A 24,630-nucleotide genomic window follows, 5' to 3' on the forward strand; every position below is an offset into this window, starting at 1 on the left:
GCGATTGATGTGAGAAATGTGCCAAATTCATGGGTCATTCCAGTGAATACAGAGGTGAATGGGACAAAACAGTTCTCTAACAATTTCAATTTAAGTGAATACATCTTCCTTGTGATTTTGTAGGAAAAGCCCACGGACCTGGTGACAGCACAAGATATTTGTTACACTGGCAGTTGGCACTTAATAGTCACTGAGATTGTATGGATATCAGCTCTAACTGAATTTTTATGATATACACTCGGCTGAGTTTGAAACTTTCTTGATATCAGCACTAACTCGTATTTGCTCTCTCAGATTAGGAGGAGATCATGAAGTCCTCAGAATATGCCAAACATCCTAAGGATCCACAATCACATGATACACGTGCATCCTCCACCACCATAGAGATGCTCAGCACAGAGTGTACTACAGCAGAGTTAACTAGGTTGTCACACAGAAGCACAGCAGATCATGCAGCATCTGAGGAGCAGGAGAATTGATGTTTTGGGTGTAAACCTGTCATCAGGAATGAGGCTTGTGGGCTGGGATTGTTGGGGGGGGAAGCTGAGAGATAAATAGGAGGGGGGTGAGGTTGGGGGGAAGATAGCTGAGAATGCGATAGGTAGATGAAGGTTGGGGAGAAGGTGGAATGGATGGATGGCAAATGTGATGGACAGGTCAAGAGGGTGGTGTTGATTTGGAGGCTTGGGACTGGGATAATGTGGAGGGAGGGGAAATGAGGAAACTGGTGAAATCCACATTGATTCCATGTGGTTGCAGGGTCCAAAGGTGGAAGATGAGGCTTTCTTCTTATAGGCATCTGGTGGTAAGGGTTTGGTGATGGAGGAGGCCAAGGACCTGTATGTCCCTGACGGAGTGGGAGGGGGAATTGAAGTGTTCAGCCATGGGGCAGTCGGGTTGGTTGGTGCGGGTGTCCCAGAGATGTTCTCTAAAACACTCCGCAAGTTGGCATCCAGTCACCCCAATGTAGAGGTGACCACATCGGGTGCAAGGGATACAATAGAGGACATTGGTGGAGGTACAGGTACAGTTCTGTCAAATGTGAAAGGATCCTTTGGGGCCTTGGATGGAGGTGAGGGGGTAGATATGGGCGCAGATTTTGCACTTCCTGCAGTGGTAGGGGAAGGTGCCGGGAGTGAGGTGTGGGCTGGTAGGGTGTGTGGATGTGGTCTCGTCAGAATGCTGTTAGGGGTGGGGAGGGAAATATGTCCCAAGTGGGATCTATTTGTAGGTGGCAGAAGTGGCAGAGGACGATGTGATGTATATGGAGGTTGGTGGGGTGGAAGGTGTGGACCTGGAGGGTTCTGTCCTTGTTGCAATTGGAGGGATGAGGTTCAAGGGCAGAGGTGCGGGAAGTGGAGGAGATGCGCCGGGGGACATTGTCAAGCATGTGGGAGGAGAAATTGCAATCTTTGAAGAAGGAGATCTTCAAAGATTTCTAATTTTCTAATGTGGAACCGGTCATCCTGGGAACAGATGCAGCAGAGGCAGACGAATTGGGAATAAGGGGTGGCATTTTTATAGGAGTTAGGGTGGGAGGAGGTGTAGTCTAGGTAGCTGTGGAAGTCGGTGGGTTTGTAGTAGATGTCCATGGTTAGTCGGTCACCGGAGATGGAGAGGTCCAGGAAGGGGAGGGAGGTGTCCGAGATGATCCAGGTTAATTTGAGGTGGGGTGAGAGGTGTTAGTGAAGTTGATGATCTGTTCAACTTCCTCGTGGGAGCACGGGGTAGCACCGATACAGTCATGGATGTAGCTGAGGAAGATGGACTGCTCCACGTACCTGACAAAGAGGCAGGCATAGCTCATGTGGCTGCCCATGGCTACCCCTTTGGTTTGGAGGAAGTGGGAGGATTGGAAGGAGAAGTTGTTGAGGTTGAGAACCAGTTCAGCCAGGTGGATGAAGGTGTCAGTGGAATGATACTGGTTGAGATGGCGTGAGAGAAAAAACAGAGGGCTTGGAGGCCTTCGTCATGGTGGAATGATGTGTACAGGGACTGAATGTCCATAGTGAAGATAAGGCATTGGGGCTGGTGAAATAAAAGTCTTGGAGGAGGTAATGGCATGAGTGGTATCTCGAACGTAGGTGGAGAGTTCTTAGACTAAGGGGGTCAGGACTGTGTCAAGGTAGGCAGAGATGAGTTCAGTGGGACAGGAGCAGGCTGAGGCAATGGGTCGACCGGGGAAGTCAGGTTTGTGCATCTTCGGTAGGAGGTAGAATCGCATGGTGCGGGGTTCATGGACTATGAGGTTGGAGGCTGTGGATGGGAGATCCCCAGAGGTGATGAGATTGTGGATGGTCTGGGAGATGATAGTTTGGTGATGGGAGGTGAGGTCGTAATCGAGCGGGCAGTAGGAGAAGGTGTCTGCGAGTTGGCACCTGGCTTCAGCGATGTAGAGGTCAGTGCACCAAACTACCACTGCACCCCCGCTTGTCTGTGGGTTTGATGCAACACTTGATTCTACCTCCTACCAAAGATTCACAAACCTGAATTCCTGGCCAACCCATTGCTCCAGCCTGCTCCTGTCAGAATGAATTCATCTCTGCATACCTTGACACCATCCTGTCCCCTTAGTCCAGGAACTCCCTACCTACATTCAGACACTACCCACGCCCTTCAAGACTTTTGTTTCCACAGCCCCCAATGTCTTATCTTCACTATCGACATCCAGTCCCTGTACACATCTATCCGCCATGATAAGTCCTCCAAGCCCTCCATTTCTTCCTCTCACGCCATCCCAAACTTCCACTGACACCCTCATCCACCTGGCTGAACTGACCCTTACCCTCAACAACTTCTCTTTCCAATCCTCCCACTCCCTCCAAACCAAAGGGGTATCCATGGGCACCCACATGGGGCCGAGCCATGCCTGCCTCTTTGTTGGGTACGTGGAACAATCCACCTTCCACCGCTACGCCGGCACCAATCCCTATCTTTTCCTCCACGACATCGATGACTATATCGGTGCTACCTCGTGCTCCCATGAGGAGGTTGAACAGTTCATCAACTTCACCAACACCTGGGAAATTGATGGTGACATCTTGAAAAATGTCCATACTACAGAGGAGGAAGTGCTGGATGTCTTGAAATGCATAAAGGTGGATAAATCCCCAGCTCCTGATCAGCTGTACCCTAGGTCTCTATTGGAAAGTAGGGAAATGACTACTGGGCCCCTTACTGAGATATGTGTATAATTAGTAGTCACAGGTAAGGTGCCAGAACACTGGAGGTTGAATAACGTGGTACCACAATTTATGAAAGGTGGTAAGACCAGGGAACCATAGACCCGTGAGCCTGATGTCGATGGTGGGCAGGTTGTTGGACGGAATCCTGAGGGACAGGATTTACACATACTTGGAAAAGCAAGGACTGATTAGGGTTACCACGCACATGGCTTTGTGCGTGGTAAATTATGTCTCACAAGCTTTATTGAGTTTTTTGAAAAAGTAACAAAGAGGATTGATGAGGGCAAAGCGGTGGATGTGATCTATATGGACTTCAGTAAGGTGTTCTCCCATGGGAGACTAGTTAGCAAGGTTAGATCTCATGGAATACAGGGAGAACTAGCCATTTGGATAAAGAACTGGCTTAAAGGTAGAAGACAGAGGGTGGTGGTGAAGGGTTGTTTTTCAGACTGGAGACCTGTGACCAGTGGATTGCCACAAGGATCGGTGCTGGATCCACCACTTTTCGTCATTTATAAAAATGATTTGGATATGAACATAGTGGGTATAGTTAGTAAGTTTGCAGATGACATCAAAGTTGGAGGCGTACTGGACAGCAAAGAAGGTTACCTAAGATTACAATGGGATCTTGATCAGATGGGCCAATGCACTGAGGAGTGGCAGATAGAGCTTAATTTAGATCAATGCAAGATGCTGCATTTTCGGAAAGCAAATCTTTGCAGGACTTATACACTTAATGGTAAGGTCCTATGGAGTATTGCTGAACAAAGAGACTTTGGAGTGCAAGTTCATAGATCCTTAAACATAAATATGCTCTCTACCAGTGAAGGTGTTTGGTATGCTTTCCTTGATCGATCAGAGCGTGAGTATAGTGTTGGGAGGTCATGGTGTGGCTGTACAGGTCATTGGTTAGGCCACTTTTGGAATATTGCGTGCAATTCCAGTCTCCTTCCTAACAAAAGGATGTTGTGACACTTGAAAGGGTTCAGGAAAGATTTACAAGGATGTTGCCAGGTTTGGACGGTTGGAGCAATACGGAGAGGTTGAACAGGCTGGGGCTGTTTTCCCTGGAACATCAGAGGCTGAGGCGGTGACCTTATAGAGGTTTATAAAATCGTGAGGGGTATGAATAGGATAAACAGACTAAGTCTTTTCCCTGGGCTGGGGGAGTCCAAAACTAGAGGGCATAGGTTTAGTGTGAGAGGGGAAAGATAAAAAAGGGATCTAAGAGGCAACCTTTTCACACAGAGGGTGGTATGTGTATGGAATGAGCTGCCAGAGGAAGTGGTGGAGACTGGTACAATTGCAGCATTTAAAAGGCATCTGGATGGGTATATGAATAGAAATGGTTTAGAGGGATATGGGCTAAGTGCTGGCAAACGGGACTAGATTAGGTTGGGATATCTGGTCGGCATGGACGAGTTGGACCGAAGGGTCTGTTTCCACACTGTACATCTCTATAACTCTATAATATTTTATTATTGATGCACAAAGATCAGATACCTTGATATGCATACTGTTTATTGCATGAGGCAGCACAGTAGTTCAAAGGCTAGCACTGCAGCCTCCCAGCGCCAAGGACTTGGGCAACTGTCTGTGTGGAGTTTGCACATTTTCTTCATGTCTGCACGAGTTTCCTCTGGGTGCTCCAGTTTTCTTCCACAGTCCAAACATATGCAGATTCAGTGGATTAGCCATGAGTAATGCAGGGTTTGGCATACGGTAGAGGGGCGGGTCTGGGAGGAATGCTGTTTGGAGGGATGGTGTGGACTTGATGGATGAATGGCCTGCTTCTGCACTGTAGGGATTCTATGACATTTTCAGCAAAATACTTGTTTCTGACAGTAACCATTCAAGTTAAATTTAAAAATTCTTTCTCATTAATGGCACAAAAATATGAGCCAAACAAATAGCTCTGGACAAGATTGCATTTGAAAGCTATGCTCAGCTTTCTCTGACAGGCTAATTACATGAGAGAAATTAAAATTATGGGCCTTATTGTTTACCAATTTAATTTAAATATCCATAGTTCCTTATGGAAGTGATTAAATAGGTTATTAAAATCTGCTTAAACAATAAATATGATGGCCTGTTAACATTTCTGCTTTAATAAAGATATAATCACTGCTTTTAGTTAAATTTGTGTCTGGCCTAAACAATGTTTGAAGTTTTATTTAAAAATATACATGACATATCCTATCAACTTGATTTATTTGTTGCCTGCAATATCAGAGGTGAATTATGGGCTGGCATATAAACAAGTAGAATGTCCTAAATAATTTTGAAATTGTGCCCTTTGAAATAATTCTAACTGAGTTATTTTGGCTGCGATGGAATTCATTCAGCAGCAGTTTGAGTATTTTCAAAAATAAATACATTCACGTTTGTGCCTTTCAATTCCATTGATTGTTAGATTTTCAAGAGTCTACACAAGTTATATATCAACTTTCCATTATGATTAAATAGTTTGGCAATTGAATATCAATTCTGTTTTAATTTATTAAAATATAACTCTATCATTAAATGTATTTGGACCTAGGTTAAATTGTGTAATACAATGAAAATTAGGCTTCTGTTATTGGTATGCTGAAACACATTCTTTTGTCTTTGCCTGCAAAGGTAGTGAGGAATGCATAAACCCTGCCTAGAGTCCATGTACTGGTCCCATAGGTTGCTGACTCACGTAGTTTATGTTAATTCTGTACAGAAAATCCTTTGTCAGACTGAAATAATTTAAATTGTTTCCTCAGGCAATGCATATGAACTTATCGCTCTAAGAATCTGGCTGACCCAATTTCAGCCCAGGGTCTAACACAGTACTAAACTTGGAGACCACCCACATGTAGGTAGCATAACCTTTAGCAAGTTATGTATTTCATGTGATTAAACAAAGTGATAACAGCACGATACCTTCTAATGTGCATCCAGAAAACTGGTAAGAGTCCTTATGGACATGCCTCCTGAGGAAGTGGAGACATTGTGCTCTCTTGACTGTCATATTGATGTGGGTGGATCAGGACAGACTTTTGCTGATCATTACTCCCAGGAACTTGACATTCTCGACCATCTCCACCTCAGTATCATGGATGTGAGAGGAGCATCTCCTCCACTCTACTTCCTGGACTCAATGACCAGTTCCTTTATTTTGCTGACATTAATAGAGAGATTTAGTGGTCGGTGTGTGAATTCTTGGTCCACATCATAGTAAAGTGATGGGCTGTTCATCCCTGAGCTGAGAGAGGGATTGGTGATTCATGTTGGGCATGCTACCAAAAAGCCATGTCTCAGAGGTAGCTGTGCTGTCACACATTTAAAATGTACACCTGGCACTGGTTGCATCAGGTGTACGGCCCCAGTTGAAAGGGTGGGTGAGAGGCTTGTGAAGTATGCAGAAGCCTGGACATCCACCAGAAGTGAATTTTAAATGTAATTTTAAACTCTAATCTAATGGTGGTGTTTGAAAACTTTCTTGGGAAAGGTAGAGCCATTAGAACATAATCAACAGTTCTGAAGAAGCTTCATTGAACTTGAATATTAACTCTGTTTCAACCTCTACAGATGCTACCAGATCTGCTGATTTCTCCAGCTCTTTTTCCTTCAGAACTCCAGCATCCACAATATTTTGCTTTAATGTTTAGAACAAAGTCAATGTTGAAAATATGGAAAAATGCTGCAGTGCAACCTCCATAGACAACAGACACTCATACAGGTCAGAGGTCAGGAATAGGGCCAAAGACGGTCCTAAGGTTTATTAATAGCTCTCTGCAAGCTCTCCTCAGCTCTAAGTAGCAGGTGGGAAGATCTCATGCCAGCTGACAGCAAAAAAAAAGACAGATGAAAACTGAATGGACAGAGGTCACAGAGGGGATTAGCAGCACTGAGATCATCTCACAGACCTGGTTCCAGTGTCCTCCTGAGATCAGCACAGGTGAGTGAAGTTTCATTATGGAGATGGGCAAAGATGGAATGTAATGACGAGTCCATATCTGGGCTATAACGTTGCTTGGCTCCCAGAGTCAAGAGAGAAGATGTACACCTGGGAATGGATTCAGCCAAAAGCACATGTAGATGTATAATTTGTAATAGTGGGGGAGAGTTTGCAATGACCAATGACCCGGCACGATGTGGAGTAATCACAGCCTGTTACTTTGGCGGCATAAGTGTGCCTGACATTCCACATAATTAAACAAGGCTGCTTTCTTATAGGATAAGAGGGCCTACAAAATAAGGGAGAGAAGCTGGACAGGTGGTAGAGTGGCAAAACTGATCATCCTCATCCCCCAAGAGACAGCAAATAATTGGAATTGGACCATAGGCTCCAGCGAAAATTGTGTAAGGTACAAGGTGCTGAGCTTCCAAGATAATGTTATGTGCTGCTCATACAGCCAGAACCTCAAAGGCTCAACTGGAGGAAGTGTCATGGTTGTTGTGCTTATATGGACAATCCTTATTTCATTTGTGCTGCTAATGGCTCTATAGCACTTAGGATGTGTGACAACACAACTTGGGGAGTGTAAACTCTATTGTGGAGACCTAACTGTGATGTCATAAGTTGCCAATCTGGAATGTTATATATTCTCAAACATCAGGAGTGTGGAGTATTACCTTAAACTTCCATCTCTCTGTCTCCTCCACAAGTCCACCATCCAGTGGCTAGTCTGAGGAGGGATCACACTCACCCTTGAGGAAATTGTGGCACAGACTTTCTCAGCACCCAGCCACCAGTGCAGGCTCAGAAAAATATGTGAAGATGTTTTACAAGAGGGGTTACAAGCCTTTAGCAAGATCTTTAGAGGTGTCCATCCAGGCTGTGAGCAAAATCACCCAGACTTTGAATCACAGAATCCGAACAGTGTGGAAACAGACCCTTCAGCCCAACAAGTCCACACTGAACCTCCGAAGAGTAATCCACCCGGACCCATTCCCCCGCCCTCTATTTACCCCTGACTAATGCACCTAACCTACATATCCTTGAACACTGAACAATTTAGCATGGCCAATCCACTAGACCTGCACATTTTTGGACTATGGGAAGAAACCGGAGCATCTGGAGGAAACCCATGCAGACACGGGGAGAATGTGCAAACTCCACACAGACAGTCACCTGAGGCAGGAATCGAACCTGGGGACCCAGCACTGTGAGGCAGCAGTGCTAACCACTGAGCCACCATGCGGCCGCCACCAACCACCTGCCCCAACTCTGGACATTCTGGTGAATGGGCAGACCCAGCAGACTGCAGAGTGTGTGCACACAAATGTGCTCTGACCTGTACTCCATCACCTTCACTTAGGGATGCAGAACCAATACAACAAGGGGAACAGCAATGTGAACACAATTCCAACTCCACATCCCACTCTGGGAGGAGCAAATGGATTTCATGCTGGAGGTTGAGCAGCTGGCATAACCTAGAAGCTCCATGTAAACTGCTGAAGTGTGACACTGATTCCATCAAGTATATTAAATCCACCCTGACAAAGAAAACGGTGAAACATTGACTTCTTCACCTGGCACTTATTCTACCCACAGTGCATACACTTACTGATTTGAACATTTTATTGCAATTAATTGTCCTTTTAATGAGATTAAAAGCTTTTCAATTGTCACTTTGTATCTGATGAGTGGGTTCCCAATATTGAGGGTCACCTACTCACTATAATAGCACTCTGGCACAGTTTCATGAGGAACACATCCCAAGGTCATTGAGCCAGATGCAGCGCAGTTCAAGAAATCGACATTCTGCACAATGCTTCTCCTCATGGGAAATCCAAAACCACGGGGTATTGCAAAACTAAGCGACCTAATTATAAACTGATAAATCCAATAAGGAAGTCAGGAGAAACTTCTTTACGAAGAGAAATCTGTTTGTTTGAATGTGGGGGGAATTACTTCTACAAGGTATGACTCTATGAGTCTATGAGGGAGAAAGGAATATGCAGATAGGGTTATGTTATATCAGGCAGAAGGAGACTTGTATGGAACAGAAACAGAGCAATTGAGTTGAATAATGGCCTGTTTCAGTGCTGTAAATGATATGTATTAATATAAAGCTTAACCTGAACTTAGTAAAATTTCAACATTGTGTTTTTCTACCAATTGAAATCTGAAAATTTCTAAAATGCATGTAATCCATTTGCCCAGATTTTTATTTGTCGGTAGGCAGTTACAGTTTGAGGTGTTCTCATGTTCATTTAAATGCATTGACAAGACAAAGTTTGTCTACCTACCTCATAAGCATGATAGTGACAGGGCAAGGTGCAGACATTCCAAAGGGCTGAACAACTTGCGTGCAAAGAATGAGTTCCTGTCTGTGGTGAAACGGTTAAAAAATTATGTCCCAATACATGTGTGAATCTAACCGGAATGGAGGTGTTGCTTAGTCCCGTGTGAATCTTCTTATCTGTATGTAACCAGAATGGAATGTGTTTTTTAGCCTTGCTCTGCTGTTCACATGAATGTTTATATCTGGAAAAGAGTATATCAGCTGGAAAAGTCTCCAGTTCGGTGAGTCTGCTCCGGGGTTACGTTTAACCGCCGAGCGTGGGTTGTTGGCAACCGCTCTACGAGAACTGACGGCTCCCAGTTCCGGTAACATGTAGAGTGAGTATAAGCCAGACCCGTTGTAAGTATGAGACCTGGTTGTGGCGACGCTGCGGGGAATAAAATGCTCATATTCTAGCAGACTCGCCTCTTGGTCGTTTGTTCTGTGTCAGACTACTCTCCTACGAACCTGACCTTGAGAATTTTTTAAAACACTGTCTTGGCAGGATGCCAAATGGAAGTGATGTAGGACAGGCCTCCCTGTTTAGCAATTCAAATTTGTGCATGCCACCCTATGGAATATACCACCTTCTCCTTCTCCTCAGTAACAACCTGCATTTAAATAGTGTCCTTAATATATTGAATCATCCCAAAGTGCTTCACAGGGGTGTTACAAAAAGCCACCTCCTCCTTCATCTCTATATGTTCCACCCTGGAAATGGCTCCCAGATGTCCAATACCGATGACTGTGTACTCACGATGGTGATGTTATGGAGATTTGGAGATAATAGACTTGGAGATACATCCCAATAAGTACCTGATGGCTCCACTTGAAAGGCTCAGGCAGTGTAACCGTTGTTTTTGAATGCTGATTATCTGGTTCATGATGTTTCTGGAATTTTATTGGCTTTTGTTTTTATCCTCGCATGGCTGGATAGAAGAAGGAGCACTGTCAGCCAAGTGCAGAGGAGGAAATGTGTTTCTATGCATTCTGGCTTTTCTTGGAAGCTCAAGTATTGCTCTCATCCGAGGCAAGATACGATTAGTTCTCCCTGAGAAGCCAAGATGAGTAAAGCTATCTGTAGAAAGTCTTCCTCATCCTCCCTCTCTTCAGAACTTTGCCACACTCGTCTCTGCTCCAATTCTTGCCACTGTAACTTTAGCTCCCACAATTCTTGCAGAATTCATGCGCACAGGTTAACAAAATTTCTATCCTCCTTGAAGGTATGCACTAAAGACATCCACAAACAAGCTACAGTATTTCTACAAATGTTGTCACAGTAGAAGAAATCAAAAGCACCACATACATAAGTTACAAACTTAATTAAACAAAGATATCCACAAACAAGTTACAATATTTGCACAAATGTCGTCACAGTAGAAGAAATCAAAAACAGCACATACACAAGTTACACGCCTTTTAAATAGCACTCGCTGGGAGGGAGGGGAACCTGTTCAGTGCAGAATGATGTGCTTCAAAAATATCCACCAATCAGCTGATTGATGCCACAAACCAACACATTCTGGTGCATCTGACACACCCAGGCTAGTGATCTACCCAACATGATGTATGTTGGAAGTATATGGCATGCCTTTTTCTTAATTCAGGCAAAGCACCAAGAATGCTATCCAAGCAAAACACATGGCCTTAACACCTAACAACCACTGCAAAGCAGATAATCTAATCAAATTCTGTGGTAAGATCACAGGACAGATAGAAACATTATAATAAACAAAATAAGTTATATTTTACATCTGTGAATGCTGACACAACAATGGAAGAGTAAATGCTGACTGCATTGTGCTGCACATACCTCGGAAGTGAGGTAATTTTACCCCATTTCTCAATACAAAATCTTCGGGGTCCATTGCTGCCACGTAACGATGCAAAGCCTTCATAGGGTATACTTGATGTACCTGTGACAAACTAGCAAAGAAGTAGAGTCTTAGATAGCATTAGTGGATATACAGGTGCTTATAGAATACCTCAGTGAGGTAATTGGTTTAACTGTACCTGTAACAATCTTAGTCTCTGCTCATTGTTGAATCTTTCAACTGCAGCCCAAAACCACCTGATCACTATATGATTGTCATGGTACCCTTTGGGATAATAAATGAACATATATAAGATGCTGAGTTTTTAACACATTAAACCAATAACAAGATTAAAATAATCCAAATCATCTCACCTCCTCTATACTCTGTATTGTTTCTCCAGTCACTTAAATCAATCTCTGCTGTGCCAGCAATCACTAATTCTAATTCCCGTGCATCAAACACAGAAACAAGCCGAGCATCCACCACCTAGAATAAGGAACTGTTATTAAATAAAAGCATAACACCAATTAAACTAACATCTGAAAGTTATCCTGAATTCTAGTTTGAACTTGCATCCATGTAGTTGGAGCCAATGAGTTTAATTTGACCTTGGATAGAGTGAAGGTAAATTAAGATATTGTGTCTATTAGCATATTTTCATTAACGATTTCTACCCCTCTGGATCCCCTAAAACATTATTCTTTATGTTTTATTATGAAAGATGGTTTTGGCCTTTCTTCCTATCAAGACCCCATATCAAAGGGAAACAGTAAAATACTTCTGTGCCACCCTATATTTTTCACTTTCCCTATTCTTTTTCTAGGGATACAAATTTATTTGCTACTTCAAAGAAAAAAAAGACAAGACAATTTATGCAAGGCTTGTTGTATGATAGCCAGTAATTATTCAAATAAAGTTAGATAAATTTGACATGGTCTATCCCAACAATTATTTGTATAAAATGAAATATTTTGGCAAGAACAATTGTCAAATTATCAACATTCCTTTATTTTTATTGTATATATTGTGTATCTGCCATCCTTACCTCATAGAAGCCACGTACTAAACTTTCTGTTTGTTGCACAACACCTCTCTCAATGCGCCATTTTACCATTTTTTCAATGTATTCTTTCTTGTTTTTTTCTACAACAGGGATGTTTGCTCCACCTGGCTTCAGTTCTCTCTCTGTAATCTATTCCAAAAAAAAATCAATCATTTCTTGAAGAAATTAATTTCAGATAATTGAAAAACTGTAATATTATTTACCTTAACAGTTCTAAATATAGGCATCAAAACATATAGAATTGTGAAGTAGTAATTGTGAAGATATAGTCACTCAAGATTAAGTTGATAATATAGCATGAAACTAAATATTCAGATTACAAACATTTTAAATTAAAAACATTGGAAGTAAAAAAATCACCAAAGTTTAAGCTCTAACCAAGTGCTTGTCAATTAACAAAAAGATAGATTTCAGTCACATGTTCATATTTGATCAAGAATTTAGCTTATTAATTCTTTTTAAATAGCTCATCTCGTGAGACTGAGCTGTTTGTGGTTGTGTTACGATTGTGGGTGTTGTGGGTACACTTAAGAAACAGAAAGAAAGAAAACAGGGATCTATAGCAGAACTAATGTGGATTTATTGCAGGGAATCCAATGAAAGTATAGCATGTCCAAGAGCTGAGTAAATTCAAGACAACATTTTTACTCTTATAATCCAATCACTTTGTAAATCATTAGAATTTTGGGTACTAAGGAAATGAAGGGGCAATATAGGAAAGTGGAGTTGAGGTAGAAGATCATCCATGATTTTGCTGAATAGTGAATCTGGGTCAGAGGGTCAAATGGCCACTTCGTATTTATTATAGTCTAACAAAAAAGTATAAAAAAGCTTAAAAGTATGTAATAATTCTTCAATGGATTAATCTGGACTGTATTAATATAATAAATGAGGAAACACTTTGTAGACTATAAACTCTATTTAAAGATATTACAGCATCGTGTTCTAATTACATGACGAAGCAAGTTAAAAATGAAGTGCAGTATGGTGTAGGGAATAGATTATAATTAGGTAACAAGCATAACCTGGTAATGAGGAGGTCAGGTTGATTGGCATACAGTATGTGCTGTACTTTTATCCTCTGGCCAGAGGAGTGGTATTTTAAAACAAAATTATTCGCAAGTGCGAATGTTCAAAACGTAAGTCAGAGTACCTTTGAAGATTTATCTTACCTACTGGCAAGGATTAGACATTATTTTATTGAACAGTTTATCTATTATCTCATTACTATCATGCCCACATCCCTGGGAAGCTGTGATTATAAAGGAGCTTATGAACTTTATATCGTTCAGATTTAAAATTCCCCAAATCTCTAATTTTTAAAAAAATCTGAGATCAGTTTTATCTATGAGAAAGTGAAGGGGCTTTTGAATTTAAATTGGGTCCCTTCAATGGGATAAACAAATTATTCAGATGTGAGAACCACCACATGAACATTATACATTGGTCAGAAGGTTTGGCAGAAAAACTAAAATCAGTATAAATGAAATGGATTACTACTAGTTTGGAAACCATCAAACTCTACACATTAAGGTACAAAAGGCTATTTTAGTTTGGTTTATTAGTCATGCCAGAACCTCGGAATAAGTCAGTTGTTAAGTTTACTTGTTTATATAAAAGTCTGTCAGTTTTGTTAACATATGCTAAAAATCAAATCATTTATTTTGAAATATCATCCCGACTGTTTCTACAAAAACAAATGTAAAATCTTTTTCACCAAGAATTCATATGCAAAAATAAAATTGCTACATATAATAAGGCATTGTATGTATGTAGCAGAAATAAAAGTGGCATTGTGGCATTGTAGTGCATATGAGTAATCAGCCTCATTTTAGTTAGGAGATGAAGATTAATATTTAATGTCTGCAAAAATTTAAGAAGGTAAAATCACCAAATTCCCAGAGAACCACAGACCTACCCTCTCATTAGAGAGAGTGAGAGAGAGAGAGAGAGGACTGGTAAGAACAAATTACTGCAGATGCTGGATTTTGCACTGAAAACAACAAATGCTAGAGATCACAGTGGGTCAGACAGCATCCAAGGAGAGTGAGCAAACAAACGTTTCGAGTCCAGATGACTCTTCATCAGAGCTGAAAGTAAAGTGTAGACGGGACAGCATTTATGCTACAGTTTGGGAGGGGTGTGGGTGGGAGTTGTGGATATAGGGTGCTGATGGAGAAAAGATGTTGATAATTCAAATTAAGTGATTGGTATGTGAGAATGGCGGAACAACGATGCGTCTCCTGCTAGACTTGAGAGGACAGTAAATGGGATTGGAGGAGGGAAAGACATGATAACAAACTAAAGGAAAGGGAAGAAATGGGAGTTGGTTCATAATTTAAAAGTGTTGAACTCAATATTAAGTCCAGAAGGCTGTGAACTACCTAGTCTGAAGATGAGATGACTGGTGATAGTTTAACCTGAGGGTCACCATACTTCAGGTGAGGGTCAAAGTTGAGAAGGTGGGACTTCCATGGTATCTTCAGTCAGTGTGAGAATTGAACCTGTGCTGTTGGCATCATTCTGCATTGGAAACCAGTTATCCAGCCAACTAAATCAACCAATCCCCAGAAGATTTTGTACAATCATTTTGTTTATAATTAAGATGAAAAATAATTAACTTGATGTTTGGTTTCTTAGATTAAATGCTACATATCTAAAGCATTTTAGTTTAACTTTAGTGGTGAATACTACACTTATATTTGAATTATTTCATAGTCAAATAAACCATTTTTAAAATGTGAATCTAGTTGCTGGGGTGGTGATAGCAGCTGAATGGGGTGGAGGTTAGATTGATAATCCGGGACAGTGGATGATTAACTTTTAAATTGAATTATCATTCATTCAACAAAAATCATCTCAATTTTCAGCTTAAATGTAAATTTGGTGCTGTCTCATGTAATAACTTCTTATTTCCTCCAAAATTTCTACATCTATATTCTAAGGCAATTAATAACATTTGCCCTCATGAATATGGTGTTCCATGACAGAAGGATAAAATACACAAAACAGTTAAATTAAAAAAGGAGGGACAATTCTGAAATGAAATGAAGAAATGACTCAGTAGATTGAAAAAGTTATGATTTTTATTTCCTAGACCTTAAATTATTCACAACATTTTTAGATTGATCAAAGAAAATGTTAGCCACACAGTCCTGTAGTGATTTGTGCCAATGAATAAAATAGCATATTGCATGACCTTGCAATTCTAGCAGGGCCCTCAAGGTTGCAGGTCAAAGAATTGGGGTAAAGTGGTTGTTGTCTGACTTCTTGCAGTCTGAAAGTTGGATGAGAATTATCCTACAAAATGTACTTTATTCCATGTCTGTTAAATAATGTTTTTAATCAAAACTACTCAAATAGTCTTAGTGAAGATACTGTCAAGAGATGTTCTGGTTAGGAATCAAACTGAGGATGGTTCGTGCATATTTGGCAGACATTGGAGTCACTTTTATTACATCCCAGTATCCGCAATGGCAATAATAAGCTTTATAGAGTGTAATTCTACCCAGCTAAATATGAAATAAAGAAACATATCCCAGAATGGTTCACATAAAACCAAGCGCAACAGTTCAGTTTTCTTCAAATAAGATCAGGACTTGATTTTTTTTCATTTTCACATCTCAGTAACCAGCTCAAAACTATTAGGTATTTATAAGAGTCACACTGATTTGTCAGAAATTATTGGTTGAATAGTTTTGTTTAACTTTAATAACATCATGTTTTCATATTTAATTTTATTATCATGTAAGATGTCAAGTGGTTTAATTGAGCTTGATACTGCAAAGCACAATGTTCATCTGTCAAAGCCACTTAGTGGCTGTTTAGGATCTTCATTATTAAATATAGGGACATTAAGCACTGGATACGCTGTTTATTTACAGATATAGGTCAGATTCAGGAAAACTATTTTTTGTACAATATATGAGATACTTGGTTTCATTAGCACAGTATTACTCAAAATAGATTATATTGTTAATGAGTTAAATATTGTTCTGATCGCCTGTGTGTTTGCAGTCATCTAGTTATTGCCCTTGACAGAATACAAAAGGAAACAAAGATGGTTCTCAAGGTCAAAACTCTAATTTTCAAGAAAATTATTTTTTAAAAGTTGGTTTTGTTCCAGGATGTCCAAATTGAATTTAATGAAATTATGAAGCAATTGGCAAATTATTTCAGGCAAGGTATTCACTAAGATGGGTTTAAATTGTCAGAGTACACTTTCATATGTGAAGATATATGTCAAGTACATTAATAGAGTTGTGGAATAGGTTAGAGAAAAGGCCCAGGGAGGAGCTAGCTATGATTGAATCATTTAAGAAACTAATAGCATAAAAGAAGAAAATAACTGTGTTGTGTGAACACAAATTTGCAAAATCAGCAATCTGTCATCAAGTATACTTTATAAATGTGTCGTTCATAAAATAACATGTTTTTATTTTTCTTAAGGAAATTTCTTTTTCTATTCAGCATAGAAATCGTAAAACAATTATTTGATACCCAAAAATCATTGAGGTTTTAAGAAACTTCACCCATTTAGCCCACCTGACCAAAGACCTCTTCATTCACAGTAAATGTTAGGTCTAAAATATCATTGATGTCATTGTCTTTCATCCACTGCAGACTCTGATGAAATTCCTCATCCAAATATTCCAGGTCACTCAGATCACAGGATCTGGCAAGAACAGGCAAACACGTAGGGAATGTCCAATATGCTCAATAAGTCAATTAAACAGTATCACCATAACATTATTTAGTAATCAGCTCAGTCACACTTATGCATATACTGGAAGATTATTCCAGCAAAACTGTTATAAGGTGCTAAAGCATCCAAATACTAAAATACCAGTATTTTCTGATAATAGCCTCTAAAGGATCTTTCATTTCAACAATGATTAAAATAACAAATTACATGATTAGGTATACAGGCAAATAGAAAAATGTCATGCAGATATAAACTTCCACTTGGTATTTTATGATACAAAATCATTAAAAACCCCTGGTTCTTTTTAACATCGAATATTGTATTTTCACTACATTACTATCTTCTAGGCTTATTGCTATCATTGAGAATACCTTGATCAATTTGTGTGTTAGTTTTTAATGTGTTTCATATGGCATTTGCAAGTTCAAGCTATCTCAACTGTCAATCAGTTCTTAACATAAAGCTATTGACACTAACCAGCCGAAGCATAAACTATGACCCTCATCTCAGCAGAAACAAAACAAACTCTTACAAACCTGCAAAATACAAGAACTTTTTATGGTCTCCAAGACCATGTAATAAAATGGCATAACCGCATTGATTTGAAAAAGTATACTTTGAATACAAGAAAGGTGGTAATAGCAGTGGGTGAATATTGTTTTTCTCAAAATCAATATTGAGAAGGAAGGATAATCCGATTATAAAGCAAGGTTTCCAGGACATTGGTTAGGCCACTGTTGGAATATTGCATGCAATTCTGGTCTCCTTCCTATCGAAAAAGATGTTGTGAAACTTGAAAGGGTTCAGAAAAGATTTACAAGGATGTTGCCAGGGTTGGAGGATTGTAGCTATAGGGAGAGATTGAACAGGCTGGGACTGTTTTCCCTGGAGCGCAGAGGCTGAGGGATGACCTTATAGATGATATGGGCCGGATGCTGGCAGGTGGGACTAGATTGGGTTGGGATATCTGGTCGGCATGGACGAGTTGGACCGAAGGGTCTGTTGCCATGCTGTACATCTCTATGACTCTATGACATCTATTATAAAGTGAAACAATCGTAACACAAATTCCATTTTATTGCATCTCACACATACATCTTATAGCAGGAAACTCAAATTTTAAAATAAACTTCAGTTTATTTAAATAAACATTCTGAATGTAATTTTACAAATCTATGTACAATGGGATTAACCTCTCAGATCAGTGAAATGGCAAAGGTTCCCATCTCAGTTCGTCTTTTGTACCAATTTCAAAATCAAAGAGTCTCCAACTTTCATGCAAAACTGAGAAACAACAGTGACGGGCCATTTAACCCCTCAAGTGCTTCTGCCATTCAAAGCGATTATAGTTAACCTGAACCTAACTCCATATCCATACCATTATCTACATCCTTAATATTTCTAGTTAAGAAACATTTTATTATTCTCATATTTAACATTTACGATTACTTTCAATTGCGATTTGAAGCAGGGCATTCCAAACTTTAACGAAAAATTCTGTTTTTTATGTCTCTTTCTGAGATTTTCTCAGGTGCTACTTCAACCTCAAAACAAATTAGAAACCAAATTCTTCTCAAAGCAGGAATTTGTAAACTCACTACACAGTTACATTAAAGGATATTGCAGATGACACAAAACTAGGGATGTTGTTGATAGTGAAGAGGATGGTCTCAGGCAATGGCAGATAGAATTTAATCCAAATAAGTGCAAGAAGATGCATTTTGTGAGGTCTAATAAGAGAAGAATATATATACTGAATGATAGTCTCTAGGGATTACTGAGCAACAAAGGGACTATGATGTACAAGTCTATAGATACCTGAAGGTCATAGTTGAAGTAGACAGGTTGGTGAAGAAGGCATACAGAATGCTTATTTTTATTAACTGGGACAGAGAATATAAGAGCAAGAAAGTTTTGTTGCAACTTTGTAAAACATTTGTCAAGTCATAGATGGAATACTCTGTGCAATTCTGGTCGCCGCACTATTGGAAGGATGTGATTGTATTGGAAAGGGAACACAGGAGATTCACCAGGATGTTGACTGTGATACAACATTTAAGAAGTATAGGATGAGCACTTAAAATTCCTGGGCATGGTCGGCTATGGACTATGTGCAGGTAAGTGTGATCAGTATAGTTTGTTTTTTGTTGGTCAGCATAGACATGACTCTATGACTAAAGAAGTATCAGATTCAGTGCTGGGCCGGCAGCCAAGAATCCAAAAATGTTGTTTTCCTTCATTCAATCCTTAACGTCCTTTAGTATATGATATTACAGCAAATTCCAGACCTGCTCTCTTCTGGATTGACTGGACTTTCAACTTCTTCTGCACATCAATACATTTTTCCACAAAAAGGAAACACAAACGTAACAGTCAAGAAAGGAAAGTGGGGGATTCAGCTATAATGATGCCACTGAGTGACAAGGGAGATTATTAGATTCTCTCCTGGAACTTGGTAATGGTGTGAATGTTACTTCCTATTGACCAACTTAAGCTTGAATGTTGTTCATGCCTTGCTGCTTGCTGCTTCATTATCAGAGAAATTGTGAATGAAACTTAACACTATGCACTCATCAATGAACATCCACATTTCTGACTCTATGTTGGAGGGAAGCTGCAACTTATAATAATCTGCTACATTGCCTGCAAACAATTTCAATTACTGATGGATCAATACTTTGATGAAGCCTGCTTTTGCCAGCAATCAGAGCGCCAACTCTGGGGGCAAAAAATATAATCGGAAATGCAATGACTCAAATAAGATTCAGCTTAATCTTTTCACTGGATATGAAACAACAATTCACCATTCTTGCTTCACTAATAAACAGTTGCATTTGTTTATTTGCTTTCCAGTTTGACTTCATGAAATCTCACTCAAGTGCTAGCATAGCAGCGGGCCAACAATTTCTCACATCCTTGTTATTTTTACGCTGTACAGATGATGGCATATAGATGCTGTCAACAAGGTACAATGAATGCTAAAACCTCTTATAGGTGGAATCATTTACAGTCAAAATTGACTTTGATCAACAAACTATTATATTCAAGTGTTGTTTGGAATCTATTCAGGTGAGTGGAATCTATTTTATCATGATTCTTACTTGAACCTTGTGGACAAAGTTTAGGCTTTTAGAGTTAAGAAGGTGAGTGACTCATTAACAGTCCCCAAACTCTATTCCTTTCTAATGGCCATGACATTGATACAGTTGGTAAAGTTCAGTTTCTGATCAGTTGTGATCCTGAAAATGTTTATAATAGAAAATTCAGGCATATTTGCACTATTAAAGGTCAAGGGAAAACCAGCAGAGATTTTTCATCCCAAAGACTGTGACTACATAGTGCATTCTTGCAAATGCTGCACATCATTTGTCTCTCAAGCCTGAAGTATTATCTAGGTCCCATTGTTTGCAATCTTGGGCTGCTTCATTATTGGCATTAGAGATGATCAAATAACATTCCATTTTAAGATATTGGGAACATTGATGATTCGGTTAAAAATGCTTGGTGGAAGGATGCTCCCATGAAGAGCTCTTTAGTTATGTTCTGGAGGTTATGATTGGCCTCAGGTGATAACAAACACCCTCCTTTGGGACACATGTAATTCCAGCCACAGGAACTCCTTTTGTGTTCCACTGACGTGTTTACTTAGAATTCCTTAACTTCCTAAGCAATAGGATCTCACTATGATGTCAGGGGTGGCTATTTTCTCTTCTCCTTTGGCATTCAGTTAATCCATATATGTTTGAATCAAAACCTGGTTGAGATCTACAACAAATATGGTCCAAGTGAACTCAGATTGAGCATTTTTAAAAAATTCACTCAAAGATTTGGGCAACATTGGCAGGGCCAGAATTATTTGCCCATCCTTACTTGCTGATGGTGGTGAGCTGCCTTCTTGGACCACTGTAATCCATTTGTTATAGATAAACTCTCAATGTCATTCAGGAGGGAGTTGCTGAATTTTGACCCAGCAACAATGAAGGAACGGTGATCTATTTTCAAATCAGGAAGTTGAGTGATTTGAAAGGGAAGGTGATGGGGTTACCGTGTATTTGTTGTCTTTGGCCTTCAAGTTGGAAGTGATCTTGGGTTTGGAAGGTGCTGTCGGAGGATCTTTGGTGAATTTCTAAAGTGCATTTCTGAAGTCAGTACATACTGCTGCTACTGAGCATCGGTGATGGAGGGAGTAAACATGAATATGATGCCAGTCAAATGGACTCCATTTTTCTGAGATGGTGTTAAGCTTCTTGCGTTTTGTTGGAGCTGCACTCATCCAGGCAACTGGGGAGTATTCCATCACACTCCTGATTTGTGCCTTGGAGATAGTGGACAGTCTTTGGGAAGTTAGAAGGTGATGTACTTGCTGCAGGATCTAAGCCTCTGACGTGCTGCTGTGGTCAATGAGCTTCTGGTCAATGTAACCCCAAGAATGCTGATAGTGGGTAATTCAGTAATGATTATGCCATTGAATGTCAAGGGTGATGGTTAGATTCTCCCTTGTTGGTAATGGTCATTTCTTGGCATTTGTGACTTGTCAGCCCAAACTTGGATATTCTCTAGAGGTACCTGAATATGGACTGTTTCAGTACCTGAGGAGTCGCGAATGGTTTTGAACATCCCCACTTCTGACCTTATGATAATGGGATAGTCATTGATGAAGCAGCTGAAGATGGTAAAGCCTAGCACACTATCTGAAGAAACTCATACAGAGATGTACTGGAGCTGAGATGACTGACCTCCAATAACCATCTTCCTTTGTGACAGGTATGATTCTAACCAGCAGAGTTTACCCACTGATTCCCATTGACTCCAGTTTTGCCAGGTCTCCTTGATGCCATTTTTGGTCAATTGCTTACATTAAACATTATCCATATATAAGGACTAATAGTGTTCAATTTGTCACTATTTGAAGAAAAGGCAAATATGTTGGCATTATATCTTAAAGACTGGTGGACCATATCAAGCATCAGATTCCTTTGGCTATTTGCAACAAAGTAAAGTACCGACCACTCCCAAATAGCCTGCACTTGCAAAACACGTAACACAGTGTTCACCATTAGATGTGATTCTGCAAATGGACAACATTTGCTAGATAATCCTGAATGTGTGAAGAATCATGGTGACAAGAATTTAGGATTGTCAGATGTGCAAACACTGTGCTGTATTTATGTATACTAGAAGCTAGGTATATTACTATACAAACCCTGTACTTTGCACAGAGAAAAAATATGGACACACCCTATGCCTGTTTCAACTCAATAAAATAGATGGCAGCCATTTACTGGTTTATTTTTAGAGCAATTCACTGACCAATGAGAGTCAAATGCCTGATGTAAAGTTAAAAGAAAGCCTGGCTGTTATGTGTCAATAATCACTCATCAATACATTCTACATGATAATACTTCTACCAAGCAAAACTTGCCAACAATCAATATTCCCCTCTCATGCAGTATAAATGCTGGTTTTCCCCTTGAAATGGTAATTGTGAGAATTGTTCTGATGAGTGAAAAATGAAAAGCTTTGACAAAATGGGTCTGTTTCCAGAAATACAAGAGGTGAATTGTGAGAAGGCAGAGGCGAGAATTAGAAGCTGAAATCAACTGTAAAAAGAATTTCTTATTGTCACCTGGATATTCTAGGACAAGTGAAAATACTTTCTGGGATGTAGGGGTCTAGGGCTGAATTATGTGAGTGATCTGAAGCAAAGAAGTCAAAAATCTTGAGTACAACTGAAAAGAAACCACAGAATGACGTAGATTGAAAATTTCATCAAGATTTGAATCAAAGCTATTAGGAGTGCATTTTTAACTGTAGATGAAGAATTAAACTTTCCTTCTTGGTTATTAATATTTTTAAGAAATATCTATGGTGAGATTACTAAAAAATATTTTTCTGCTCGTAGCATCTTATTATTATTTGAAATGCATTTCAAGCACACTTGACACCTTTCAAATATTTCTTCTGCACAAATTATTGCTTCTAATTTGACCCTGAGTTTATAGTCATAGACTTTGGATAGTTTTGACATATCTGCCTGAATAGTTTCTCAGGAAAATTTGAGACAGAGAAAACATAGTCTAACATCTGGATAACTCCAGAACTGTCATCCCAATCATTCATACTGACGTCTGCCACCTAATCCCCGGAATCCTCCACCTCACCCACATGCTACCTCACCAATTCAATAACTTTCAAACCGGGCTTATTGTATAGTAGCTGGTGTCATAAAAAGGGAACATGATCTATCTTCTTCCTGACTCTGCTGTATCATAAAGGGGCTTCCCCATGGATGCAGCACTGATGCATGTCTAGCTCAAAGGACCTGGACATGCAATGCGGAGCAGAGTTGGGCCAGTAGAATACTCTCATTGATTAGCATTCTAGTGATGACTACTGCCCCTTGGAAGACTGAGACTTATATTTTGACAATCCATGGGTAAATTTTCACAGAAGACAAACAGTTGTCTCATCTGAAACAGGTGTTTTCTAGTCATACAGAAAATACCTTTGTATTATTCTTCCATTTTTTTTCTTGTAATTTTATCTCAAATCTTTTCTAAAAGTTTGGATTCCTCACCTAATTCTAGTTGGCTTTAACTATCTCAGCGAAGTCACTATCATTTAGGACTGAGCTAAGATGAGGTTTCACCAAGATAAGGCTGATCTTGTTCTAAGTGACGTCTACATATTTGCACTTTTGAAGAGGTTAACATAGAGATCAGGAACATTTCCACCTCTCTAGAACCAAACTTACTTTAGCTAATCAAGCAATCCTGCCACTGTGACATGAAAAGACAACGGCTGGACATGGGAGTATGAGTGGGCCATTCAGCCCATCAAGCCTACTCTGCCATTTAATTAATTCACAGCTGATCATCTACCACAATGCCACTTTCCTGCATTATCTTGATATCCCTTAATATTATTAGATTCCAGAAATCTATTTATTTTCATCTTGAATATGCTCCAAGATTGACCTTCCATAGGTTCTGGGATAGAGAACCCCAATGATTCATCAACCTCTGAGGGAACAAATTTCCTCCTTGTCTCACTTTCAAATAGCCAAACCCTTATCCTGAGATTATTTTTCATAAGTTTACACGCACCAACCAAGAGAAACATCTTATCTATATCCACTGTAGTAAGATTCTATAAGTTTCCAAAACGTCACTCTCATTCTTCAAAACTCTAAGGAGCAAAGACCCAATTTGTCCAATCTCACCAATCCAGGGAATAATCTAGTGTGTTAGCTGATGCACTCCTCTACGGCAATTACATCTTTCCTTAGGTAAGGAAACCAAAATTGTACACAATACTTTAGGTGAGGTCTCACCAAGGCTTTGTGCAACTGTGGTAACATATCTTTACCCTGTATGCAAATCATTTTACATTGAAGGAAAACATGACATTTTCTTCCTGATTGCTTACACTACCTGCATGCCAACTTTAAGTGACTCATGGTGTGCAAAGGACAGGATGGGCAAGAAGATCTTACATAAATTTTAAATGATATATCATGTAAATAACAGATTGTACACAATGTTGAGACTGTACTACAATCCTGCTTTTATAATTGTGAACTATGGTTAAAAGGCTTATG

The 24,630-nt window shown here is 39.7% G+C and overlaps 1 protein-coding gene across 5 annotated transcripts in view; it reads right to left on the reverse strand.

Moving 5' to 3' along the window:
- The window catches only part of hecw2a (HECT, C2 and WW domain containing E3 ubiquitin protein ligase 2a), a 335,739-nt gene that overhangs the window by 10,387 nt on the left and 300,722 nt on the right, over positions 1-24,630 (reverse strand). For 3 of the 5 annotated variants that reach the window (XM_043692900.1, XM_043692901.1, XM_043692902.1), the window contains 5 exons: positions 16,871-17,000; positions 12,308-12,454; positions 11,634-11,748; positions 11,459-11,544; positions 11,259-11,371 (listed from right to left, as the gene is read on the reverse strand). In XM_043692900.1, the coding sequence (XP_043548835.1) occupies positions 11,259-11,371; positions 11,459-11,544; positions 11,634-11,748; positions 12,308-12,454; positions 16,871-17,000 (591 nt within the window). Of the gene's footprint in view, positions 1-11,258; positions 11,372-11,458; positions 11,545-11,633; positions 11,749-12,307; positions 12,455-16,870; positions 17,001-24,630 lie in introns of those variants that run through there. The other 2 variants (XM_043692903.1, XM_043692904.1) reach the window with 2 other exon arrangements.

The sequence above is a fragment of the Chiloscyllium plagiosum genome, chromosome 7, assembly GCF_004010195.1.
Source record: "Chiloscyllium plagiosum isolate BGI_BamShark_2017 chromosome 7, ASM401019v2, whole genome shotgun sequence".
Lineage (NCBI taxonomy): Eukaryota > Metazoa > Chordata > Chondrichthyes > Orectolobiformes > Hemiscylliidae > Chiloscyllium > Chiloscyllium plagiosum.